The sequence below is a fragment of the Symphalangus syndactylus genome, chromosome 13 (assembly GCF_028878055.3).
Source record: "Symphalangus syndactylus isolate Jambi chromosome 13, NHGRI_mSymSyn1-v2.1_pri, whole genome shotgun sequence".
Classification (NCBI taxonomy): domain Eukaryota; kingdom Metazoa; phylum Chordata; class Mammalia; order Primates; family Hylobatidae; genus Symphalangus; species Symphalangus syndactylus.
This window is the reverse complement of record NC_072435.2, coordinates 24,868,690-24,880,674: the sequence shown is the minus strand read 5'-3', so window position 1 is coordinate 24,880,674 and position 11,985 is coordinate 24,868,690. Positions and strand designations below refer to the sequence as shown.

The window sequence follows — 11,985 nt, the reverse complement described above, 5'->3', positions numbered from 1 at the left end:
TAGTCATTCGTCTCCCTGTTCCCACCCCTGTCCCAGCCTCTGGTAACCATCATTCCACTCTTTGCTTCTATGAGTTCAGCTTTTTGACACTTAAATAAGTAAGATAATTCATGGCTTATTTCACTTAATATAATGTCCTCTAGGTTCACCCATGTTATCACAAATGGCTGGATTTTCTTGGTTTTTAAGGCTGAATAGTATTCATTTGTGATATATGCCACATTTTCTTTACCCATTCCTCTACTGATTAACATGTAGGTTGATTTTTTTTGTTTTCCCCTGGGGTATTGTGAATAATACTGCAGCAACTTGGGAGTATTCCTTCCTCTATAACTTTTTGGAAGAGTTTCAGAAGAATATTTTGTGAATATTTGGTAGAATACAGCAATGAAGCCATCATCAAGTCCTGGGCTGTTCTTTGACCAGAGATTCTGTATTATTTATTCAATCTTTTTACTCATTACTGATGTGTTCAGATTTTTCTGTTTCTTCATCATTCTGTGTTGGTAGGTTGTGTGTTTCTAGGAATTAATCTTCTAGGTTATCCAATTTTTTTGGCACCTAATTGTTCATTGTAGTCTCGCGATTCTTTGTATTTATGTGGTATGAATTGTAATGTCTCCATTTTCGTTTCTGATTTCATTGATTTTTGAGTCTTCCCTCTTTTTGTCTTTGAAAGTCTCATGGTTTTTCAATGTTGTTTATCTTTTCAAAAAATCAACTCTTGGTTTCATTAATCTTCCCATATTGTTTCTCTAGTCTCCATAATAAAAGTCTCCGACCTTTATTATTCCTTTTATTACTGTGAGCTTCATTTGTTCTTTTTCAAGTTCCTTGAGAAGTAATGTTTGTTTAAGGTCTTTCTCCTTTCTTTTTTTTTTTTTTTGAGACGGAGTCTCGCTCTGTCGCCCAGGCTGGAGTGCAGTGGTGCAATCTCGGCTCACTGCAAGCTCCGCCTCCCGGGTTCACGCCATTCTCCTGCCTCCGCCTCTCCAGGTAGCTGTGACTACAGGCGCCCGCCACCACGCCCGGCTAATTTTTTGTATTTTTTAGTAGAGACGGGGTTTCACCGTGGTCTCGATCTCCTGACCTCGTGATCCGCCCGCCTCGGCCTCCCAAAGTGCTGGGATTACAAGCGTGAGCCACCGCGCCCGGCCTCTCCTTTCTTAATGTCGGTGTTTATTGCTATAAACTTCCCTCTTAGAACTGCTTTTCCTGCGTTTCTCAAGATTTGGTAAGTTGTTTCCTTTTGCATTTATTTGAAAATATTTTTAAGTTAAACTTTTAACTTCTTCCTTGACCTACTGGTACTTATTATCATGTTGTTTAATTTCCACATATTTGTGAATTGACCTAAATTCCTGCTGTTATTGATTTCTAGCTTAATACCACTGTGGTTGAAAAGATGCTTGATAGGATTTCAGTTGCCTTACATTTCTTAAGACTTGTTATTTGGCCTAGTATGTTATCTGTCCTGGAGAATCTTTCATGTGTGCTGGAGAAGAATATGTATTCTGCTGTTGGGAGGGATGCTCTGTATACATCTGATAGGTCCATTTGGTGTAAAGTAAAATTCAATTCCAGTGTTTCCTTATTGATTTTCTGCTGAATAAGTTGTCCTTTGTTGAAAGTAGGATTTGAAGTCCCCTTCAATTATTGTATTGCAGTCTGTTTGTCCCTTCAGATCTCATAATGTGTGCTTTGTATATTTACATGATCCAGTGTTGGGTTCATACATACTTACAATTGATACATCTTCTTCATGAGTTGATCCCTTTATAATTCTATAATGACTTTCTTTGGCTCTTCTTATAGTTTTTGACTTAAATTCTATTTTGTCTGATATACGTACAGTTGACCCTTGAACAACATGGAGCTTGGGCGACAACTCACCATGCAGTTAAAACTCCACATTTAACTTTTGACTCCCTAAAAATGTAATAGCCTACTGTGGAATGGAAGGAAGCCTTACTGATTACATAAAGTAGATTAACACAAATATAGAATGGTATATGTGTTATATGCAATACTCCTACAATAAAGTAAGCTAGAGAAAAGAAAATGTTATTAGGAAAATATGCCGGGCGCAGTGGCTCATGCCTGTAATAGCAGCTGTTAATAGCAGCCAAAACAGACTAAGACAACTGTATTGCTGAGACACAGTGAAAGGTCATTCAAGATCAGGGGGTGACATCTTAAGTCCTAGAAGTCAAAAGTCTAAAGTGGGTCTCACTGGGCTAAAACCAACACGTTGAAGACTGAAGACTGTGTTGCTTTTTGGAGGCTCTAGGAGGCATTCTCTTTCATGGCCTTTCCCAGCTTCTAGAGGCTGCCCAGACTCCTTAGCTCATGACCCCATCCTACATTTTTTTTTTTTTTTTTTTTTTTGATGCGGAGTCTCACTCACTCTGTCGCCTGGGCTGGAGTGCAGTGGCACCATCTCAGCTCACTGCAAACTCCACCTCCCAGATTCAAGTGATTCTCCTGCCTCAGCATCCTGAGTAGCTGGGATTACAGGCATGCACCACCACACTCGGTTAATTTTTGTATTTTTTTAGTAGATGGGGTTTCACCATGTTGGCCAGGCTGGTCTTGAACTCTTGACCTCAAGTGATCCGCCCGCCTCGGCCTCCCAAATGCTGGGATTATAGGTGTAAGCCACTGTGCGCAGCCCCATCCTACACCTTTAAACCCAGAAAAGACAAGTCAAGTTCTTATATCACCTCATTCCCCACCTGTTTCTGTCATCACGTTTCTCTTCTTCGGAACTCCCTCATCTGCTTTTAAGGAACTTTGTAACTGCACCAGGCCCACCTGGATAATTCAGGGTAATCTCCCTATCTGAAGGGTGGCTGGTTAGCAATTTAAGTCCATCTGCAACCTTATTTATCTTGCCTTGTAACATAACATATTCCCAGGTTCCAGATGTAGGATGTGGATATATTCTGCCAGTAACAGGCCTGTCCGTCAAACTTTCCTGAATAACTAGAATGTACCCACTCCCCTATAACAATGGTCCTTTTTCCTTACTAATCTTTTTTTAAATGTGGGGCTCCCTATAATTATATACTTTATAATGGGATTAATGAAAGCCTGTAACCAAAAAAAAAAAAAAAAAAAAAATTATTCCCCTAAGAAGCACACAAAGAGGAAACTAAAAATTACCCTTATTTATTTATTTAGACAGAGTCTTGCTTTTGTTGCCCAGGCTGGAGTACAGTGGCACAAGCTCAGTTCACTGCAACCTCTGCCTCCTGGGTTCAAGAGATCTCCTGCCTCAGCCTCCTGAGTAGCTGGGATTACAGGTGTCCGCCACCACATTCAGCTAATTTTTGTATTTTTAGTAGAGATGGGGTTTCGCCATGTTGGTCAAGGCTGGTCTCGAACTCCTGACCTCAAGTGATCCACCTACCCTGGCCACTCAAAGTGCTGGGGTTACAGGTGTGAGCCACTGTCCGACTATAATTACCCATATTTATACCATCTAAAGATAATTACTGTTAACACTTAGTATGTATGTTTACCGTCTTCCCCTCCACCTCTAAGCATGTGTGTGTTTTGTTTCTGGAACATTGAATCCGATTAATCATGTAAATGAGGCAAAAACTCTCCAAATCATAGTTTGTAAAAGAAATCCAGCCCAACCATGGGTCACATTATGTCTGTGTGCATGTGGAGAGAAGAGAGATGCCAGTCATGTTTCCTTGCTTTGAAAAATTAATCATTGACGAATATGAAAATAGTCACTGGATACCTTACAAATATGGGCTTTGGAAACATTCCCAAGGTTATATGTGCAAGTAAGAAATATTGACTGCAACATTTCAAAGGTATATGAAATAGAATGAGATAGCACTAGTTTAAAATGTTCACTTTTTTTTTTTTTTGAGATGGAGTCTTACTCTATCACCCAGGCTGGAGTGTAGTGGTGCAATCTTGGCTCACTACAACCTCTGCCTCCCAGGTTCCAGCGAATCTCCTGACTCAGCCTCCTGAGAAACTGGGATTACAGGCACCCACCACCATGCCTGGCTAATTTTTGTATTTTCAGTAGAGACAGGGTTTCACCATGTTGCCCAGGTTGGTCTTGAACTTCCGACCTCAAGTGATCCGCCCACCTCAGCTTCCCAAAGTGCTGGGATTACAGGAGTGAGCCACTGCACCCAGCTGATAAGAATCTTTAAACTAGATTTTTTAAGGAACTATCGATGTCTCTGTCTCCCTAGTTAAAAGGAAATAGCAGACTTGTTACTTTTATGAAAATGGATTGAGATATGTCATTGATTTTTTAATAATAACAGCTACCTTAATTGTTATATATGACTGTGTGTTTCATGTAGATGATCCTGTTCAAACAGTCATACATTGCACTATCTTTCTTGCAGTTTTACCAGTGAGGAAATTTTACTACACTGTGAAGTTAATAACTATCAGAGCTCAGATTAACACCCTCAAATCAGACCACAGAGCCTGTGTTAATTTCACCAAAACATCTCTGCTCAAATTATATGTACCTTTTTAACCTACCCTTTTCACTTGTTGATTCATCAGAAGTTTTCTTAATTAATGAGTCAGTATTATTAGGAAATGTACTCTATGTCATTGTATAACAGACCATGGTTTAATCTGATTTTCCTTTATCCGCCACTGCAAGATTTTCATTTTTAAAAATTATTCTCGACTGGGTGCGGTGGCTCACGCCTGTAATTCCTGCACTTTGTGAGGCCGAGGCGGGCGGATCACCTGAGATAGGGAGTTCGAGTCCAGCCTGACCAACATGGAGAAACCCCGTCTCTTCTAAAAATACAAAAATTTAGCCGGGCGTGGTAGCGCATGCCTGTCATCACAGCTACTGGGGAGGCTGAGGCAGGAGAATCGCTTGAACCCAGGAGGCGGAGGTTACGGTGAGCCGAGATCGCACCATTGCACTTGAGCCTGGGCAACAAGAGCGAAACTCTTTCTCAAAACAAACAAACAAACAAACAAAAAATTATTCTCTGGAAATTCTAGGTAACGTCAGTGGATTACATCAATGTTAATCTTCTGGTTGTGGTATTATATACTACAATCACCAGCTGGGGTAACCAGGTGAAAGGTACACAAGATCTCTCAATTTTATTTCTTGTAACTACATATGAATCTAAAGTCTACCTAATTAAAAGAGAAAAACATTTTCAGAAAAAAAGCATTTTGTGAACATACTTCAACATTGTGTACGACTATAGCTACTTCCTTGGCATAAATACCAAAAAGAGGGATTTTGAGTCAAAATGAGACTGTGGTTAAGTACCTGCAACATCCTGTAGACCCTGTCACGTTAGTACTTGGAATGAGAGCGTGACTAACGGGGCATAACTGCTGCCTGTACATTGTTTAGAATCCAGCAAGCAAGGGACACCGAATAGCAGCTCGGGCAGCCTGTGCTAGCGGCCTGCAGAGAATTCCAGGTGACGCTCCAGAGGGGCTAGGAGAGGATACCCTTCTGAGGACAGCCATGGCTCGCCCGGCATCACTCCACTCAAGAGGCCAGATGAGGTCCCAGCTGGGGTGACACAGCCCCTCTCCCAGTCGGGACGGGGCGTCTGCAGGGAGCAGGAAGGGCTTAGCATGGGGCTGCCCGCTCCGGCACCGACCTGGGACGCACCCGGAGGCCCCTGCCTGGGACCGTCCCGGACTACATTTCCCAGAGACCATCCAGGAGTATGCCGTGCTGCACGCTGGGACACGGGGCTTGGGGCTCTGGTTTCCCCCAACGGTCCCGCATCCTTCTCTAAGCCTCACCCCCTCCCGAGGCCCCAGCGTTGGGGGACTACCGGGTGCGTCTGCGGCTTTGGGAGAGTCGGAGGAGGGAAAGGGATGGGAGGGGTGCACGCACACGTGTCAGTGTGTCCGCGTGTCAGCGTCCGTGCATGCGCACATGTGTCGGGCTCTGTTGTGTCTGCACATGCGTGTCGGGCTCCATGCACACATGCGTGTCGGCATCAGTGCATGCGCACACGCCTGTGAGGGTCTGTGTGCCCGCACAGGCACGTCAGCGGCTGAGCACGCTGTGTATCGGGGGTCTGTGTACGCTCACATACGTGTCGGGGTCTGGGTACGTGCACATACGTGTAGGAGTCTGTGTGCACATGCGTGTTGGGCTCTGCTGCTGCCTGCGCGCTCCGGCCGCTGGGTGCGCGTGCGCATGCGCGCTGGCCTCCAGAGGGTGGCGGGACCGAGTGTGTGACGCACTTGCGTGGGAGTACGAGGCTGACGCGGCGGCCCTGTCCCCGTAACTGTGACACGGGTGCACGCGAGTGTCATTGGGGGCAATGGAGGCCGTGCTGGGTGAGCGTTTGCACCAGTGACGCAGCCGCTGCATCTCCGCTAGTCCGCGCAGGTGAGATTGGCGCGCATGGCTCCGAGGGGAGACGGGCACGGGGCTTCTGACGGTGACGCACTTGATGGAGAGTGTGGGGTGACACAGCCGGGCTCTCCCCGTAACTGGTGACCGGGGGTGCTCCAGAGGCTTTGGGTCAACGCAGCCCACGCCTGTGAACCTCGGCGGTGCGTACCTGGGACTCTGCTCTGTGAGGTGCGCTCTGGGGGTTGTGTGGGGGCGGCCGTCGGGAAGGGTCTCCGTGGCCCACGGATACACCTTTGCACCGTGTGGGGTGGTGGGGCCCACAGCATGGCCGTGCTGGGCGTTAGTGGGTATGAGGGGCGCAGATGTGTCTCAGGACAGCGTGAGCTGTGGTGAGGCTGAGCTGTGCAGACTTGTGCTGGGATGGGTGATCGGGCCTTCTGGTTGACGCAGGTGTGTGTCACAGCACAACCTGTAGCTCCAGCGTCTCTGTGCTGGGATGGGTGATGGAGCCTTCTGGTTGATGCAGGTATTTGTGACAGCACAACCTGTAGCTCCAGCGTCTCTGTGCTGGGATGGATGATCGGGCCTTCTGGGTGACGCAGGTGTGTGTGACAGCACAACCTGTAGCTCCAGCGTCTCTGCTGCTTCCCCTGCCTTCACCTCCTAACCAAGCGGTACCTGCCTGAGAACAAGGGCCGCGGAGGGACGTGAGCGCCTGAGCCTCGCCAGGAAATTCACCAACAAGAAGGCAGAAACAGCCATGAGGTGATGCTTTCAGAGCCAGAAGTGCTGTCCATGCAGGCCGCCTGAGTGACAGGAGACGGTGGCCTCAGGAGTAGAATTCCTCCTGTAGAGGGACAGGTCCCTGATGTGGGAGACAGGGAGAGGGGCAGCTCCACGCTTCATCATCTCAGTCACCACAGCGTGCTCTTCAGGAATCTCCCAGAAACTCCATCTCAGGGCCTCGTATTTCTCATTGGTTTTATTAGGTATGGCAGGGATTTTCTAATGTTGCTTGTATTTCAGAAAGACGTAATGTCTTACCCTTCTGGTTCTGTTTCCCCCAGGCCAGCATCCTTCAAAAAAGCATCCCCGAGGAGGAAGACGAATTGTTAAACATCTTAAAGGGTCAGGTGGGTATCCTTTTTTTTTTTTTTAATTAAATGATATGTGTTTATAAGACTTAAGACCAAACATTAAATGTAGATGACCAAGATTTGAGTCCTGTTTCTGCCTCTTAGCTTTTTGAGCCTTCTGAAGATAGGCTTGTGAGGAGGGTGAAATGCATTAACATGCATAAAACCCACAGACCAGCACCCCGGAGTGGGAGTGCACGGTGAGTGCTGCTGGTATGTGCTAAGTCTGGATGTCTGTACATCAGGAGCAACGTACATATGAAGGTAACTGGGATAGATGCTTGCAAGTTCACAAAATGAACCACAGCCTCAGATGGTCTAGAACTGTTCTCCTTAACCTGAGGGCCTTCCACAAAATGAGCCACAGCCTCAGATGGCCTAGAACTGTTATCCTTAACCTGAGGGCCTTCCACAAAATGAACCACAGCCTCAGATGGTCTAGAACTATTCTCCTTAACCTGAGGGCCTTCCACAAAATGAACCACAGCCTCAGATGGTCTAGAACTGTTATCCTTAACCTGAGGGTCTTCCACAAAATGAACCACAGCCTCAGATGGTCTAGAACTGTTATCCTTAACCTGAGGGCCTTCCACAAAATGAACCACAGCCTCAGATGGTCTAGAACTGTTATCCTTAATCTGAGGGCCTTCCTTTAACTCCACTTACAAGTTTCCAAGGGACATTCTGTATATATTTACTGTATGTGTTTATCAGTGTTAGTGTATTTGTCCCCCACCACCACCACCCTAAGGAGATACTCTTTAATTTCATGGCATTAAGAAGGATGTACATGCCCCAAAGACATTTAGACCCATTGGTCTAGAATCGAAGACTGTGTACCTTGAGCACAATTATTGTTCAGGATGGTGGAAATGGTTAAGTAATTATACCACATTCATTTCATGGAATGCTCTGCAGCTACAAAGAAGTAAGTTTAGTTATAGCTATAAGAAAGAAAAATGCACCTGACATAATATTAAACACTGCTAATAGTTATTAACAACAGTAAATGAAGGAAATGCTTCAATTGCCTAGAAATTCCATTGAATAAGATATTTGTAAATACCTTATCCAACATGACAGTATATTATTTAGGAATTTTCATAAATCCTTCAGAAGAGAGGAGCCTGGCCACATTTATTGAGCACATTTTTGTACCATACTCTCTTGTGTTTTGCACACACTCCTTAATTTATTCTTACCTTAGTCTGTAACAAAGTACCGTAGACTGGTGGCTGAAACAACAACCATTTATTGCTCACAGTTCTGGAGGCTGGAAGTCTGAGAAAAGGGTGCCAGCATGGTCAAGTTCTGATGAGGGCCCTCTTCCAGGTTGGAGACTGTCACCATCTTGCTGTGTCCTCTCATGGAGGAAAGAGAGATGCGAGCTCTCTGAGGTCCTTTTCATAAGGCACTAATTCCATTCCTGAGGGTTCCACCCTCATGACTAATCACCTCCCAAAGGCCCCACCTCCTAATAGTATCGCACTGGGGGATAGGATTTTAATGTAAGAAATTGTCGGGGAGGGGACAAAATATTCAGTTAATTAAGATGCCTACAGAGGCGATTTAGCTATATTATCGTGTTGAGGGTCTGATTGTATTAACTGAAACTGAGTGAAAACATGTTTTGGAACAGGAAGGTTATACCTGTTTCAGTGACACTTTTTTCAATACTAAGCCTCTTATCAGTTTATTTTTCCTGCTTTAACAAATTACCACAGATTTATTAACTTAATACAACACAAATATATTATCTTGCTATCCTAGAGGTCAGAAGTCTGATGTGGGTCTCACTGGGCCAAAACCAAGATGTTGGCAGGGCTCTAGGAGGGGTGCGTGCCTGGAGGCTCTAGGAGATAGTCTTTTTTTTTTTTTTCTGTATTTGAGATGGAGTCTTGCTCTGTTGACCAGGCTGGAGCGCAGTGGCACAATCTTGGCTCACTGCAACCTCCACCTCCCGGATTCAAGTGATTCTCCCGCCTCAGCCTCTCGAGTAGCTGGGATTACAGGTAGAAGCCACTATCCGCAGCTAATTTTTGTATTTTTAGTAGAAACGGGGTTTCTCCTTGTTGATCAGGCTGGTCTCGAACTCCTGACCTCAGGTGATTAATTAGCCTGCCTCGGCCTCCCAAAGTGCTGGGATTACAGGCGTGAGCCACCACGCCCAGCCTATATTTCTTTTTTTTATGTATTTTTGTTTTGTTTTATTTTGTTTCCTTATAGACAAGGTTGTGTTCTGTTGCCTATGCTGGAGTGCAGTGGGTTGATAATAGTTCACAGCAGCCTCAGTCTCCTGGGCTAAAGTGATCTTCCTACCTCGGCCTCTCAAGTACCTGGGATTACAGGCACAAGCCACTGTACCCTGCTCCTATCTTGTTATATTTCTTATAATAGGATTAACACAGGCCTGCTGGGGGCAAAGAAAGCAACAGTCCCTAAGGAGCCCTTAAAGAAGAATCTCCAAATTACCCATAATTGTACCATCCAGAGATAATCACTGATTAACATCTTAAATGGCCAGCACTTTGGGAGGCCAAAGTGGGATGATCACTTGAGGCCAGGAGTTTGAGACCAGCCTGGGCAACAGTGAGATTCCATCTCTACTAAAATAAAAAATTGAAAAAAATTAGCCAGGCATGGTGATGCATACCTGTAGTTTCAGCTACTCAGAAGGCTGAGGTGGGAGGATCACTTGAGCTTAGGGGTTCCAGGCTGCAGTGAGCCATGATTACGCCACTGCACTCTAGCCTGGGTGACAAAGGGAGACAATGTCTCAAAAAAAAAAAAAAAAAAAAACATTTGAGGCCGGGCGCGGTGGCTCACGCCTGTAATCCCAGCAATTTGGGAGGCCGAGGCGGGCGGATCACGAGGTCAGGAGATTGAGACCATCCTGGCTAACCCGGTGAAACCCCGTCTCTACTAAAAATACAAAAAATTAGCCGGGCGAGGTGGCAGGCGCCTGTAGTCCCAGCTACTCGGGAGGCTGAGGCAGGAGAATGGCGTGAACCCCAGTGGGCGGAGCCTGCAGTGAGCCGAGATCGCGCCACTGCACTCCAGCCTGGGCGACAGTGAGACTCCATCTCAAAAAAAAAAAAAAAAAACAAAAAACATTTGAAATGGTATTTATGTTTCTAGTCCTCTTCTTTGCCTCTAAGCATGTGTGTGTTTTGTTTTTGGAGTATTGAATCTTGCTAATTCATCATAAATGAGTCAAAGACTCCAAATCTTAATTTATAAAAGGAATCCAACCCAGCCATGAGTCTCATTACACCTGCGTGTGTGTTGGGAGGGGAAGGGCTATGCCAGTGATCTTTGCCTTGCTTTGAAATATCTCACATATTTCTACCTTGTAGGATTAGAAATACATCATCTGAATCTAACCTATGGTAACAAATTTTCAAGAAAGACAGCCTTTTAGAATTAGGTTATAGAATTAATGTTCCTTTCCCAGGACATCACAGTAATCACCCATGAACACTAACCACTGGGTGCCTGGCAGATATGGACTTTCCATGTAACATAAGCAAGATCATTTTTACAAGTAACAAATATGGGCTGTATAAGTAACATTTCCAAGATAGAAAAAGAATTAGATGACAGTATCTCATACGTATCTCCCTTATCCCGTGGAACACAAGATTCAGCCTCTTGCTAATGTTCTCAAATTGGCATCTTCTCGGATTAGAGTCATTAAATTAGATTTGTTTATGCAGAACAATGTCTCTGTCCCCCTAGTTGCTGACGGAAAGGGAACATTTCCTCTTTATATTTCTTAGAATCTCTTTTGCTAATGTATTCATTTTGTTAAACAAAATGAATTTCATTCTTAACATCAGACTCTGAATGGTATTTTTGGTTAATATTGATTACACAGACAGCGGGTTCAAGGAAGGCACTTTTGTTTTTCTTGAGACAGAGTTTCGCTCTTGTTGCCTAGGCTGGAGTGCAGTGGCGCAATCGCGGCTCACTGTACCCTCTGCCTCCCGGGTTCAAGCGATTCTCCTGCTTTGGCCTCTTAAGTAGCTGAGATTACAGGCAAGTGCCACCACGCCCAGCTAATTTTGTATTTTTAGTAGAGACAGGGTTTTTCCATGTTGGCCAGGCTGGTCTTGAACTCCCGACCTCAGGTGATCCACCTGCCTCAGCCTCCGAAAGTGCTGGGATTACAGGCATGAGCCACCTCGCCCAGCAGCACATTTTACCATTAGAAAAAAAAGGAGGGGGCCAAGCGTGGTGGCTCACACCTGTAATCCAAAGCACTTTGTCAGACTGTGAGGCAGGAGGATCACTTGAGCCCACAAGTTCAAGACCAACCTGGGCAACATGGTGAGACCCTGTCTCTATTATGAATTTTTTTATTTTTTTTGAGACAGAGTCTCGCCCTGTCTCCCAGGCTGGAGTGTAATGCCACAATCTCGGTTCACCGAACCTCCACCTTCCAATTCAAGCAATCCTCCTGCCTCAACCTCCTGAGTAGCTGGGATTACAGGTGCGCACCAC

General features: G+C 45.2%; 1 protein-coding gene across 1 annotated transcript in view; it reads left to right on the top strand.

Annotated features, from left to right (window-relative positions):
• LOC129460654 (zinc finger protein 813-like) overlaps window positions 1-11,985 on the top strand; it is a 109,645-nt gene that overhangs the window by 60,535 nt on the left and 37,125 nt on the right. The window contains 1 exon segment of the mRNA XM_055238789.2: window positions 5,011-5,015. Coding sequence (XP_055094764.1) covers window positions 5,011-5,015 — 5 coding nt within the window.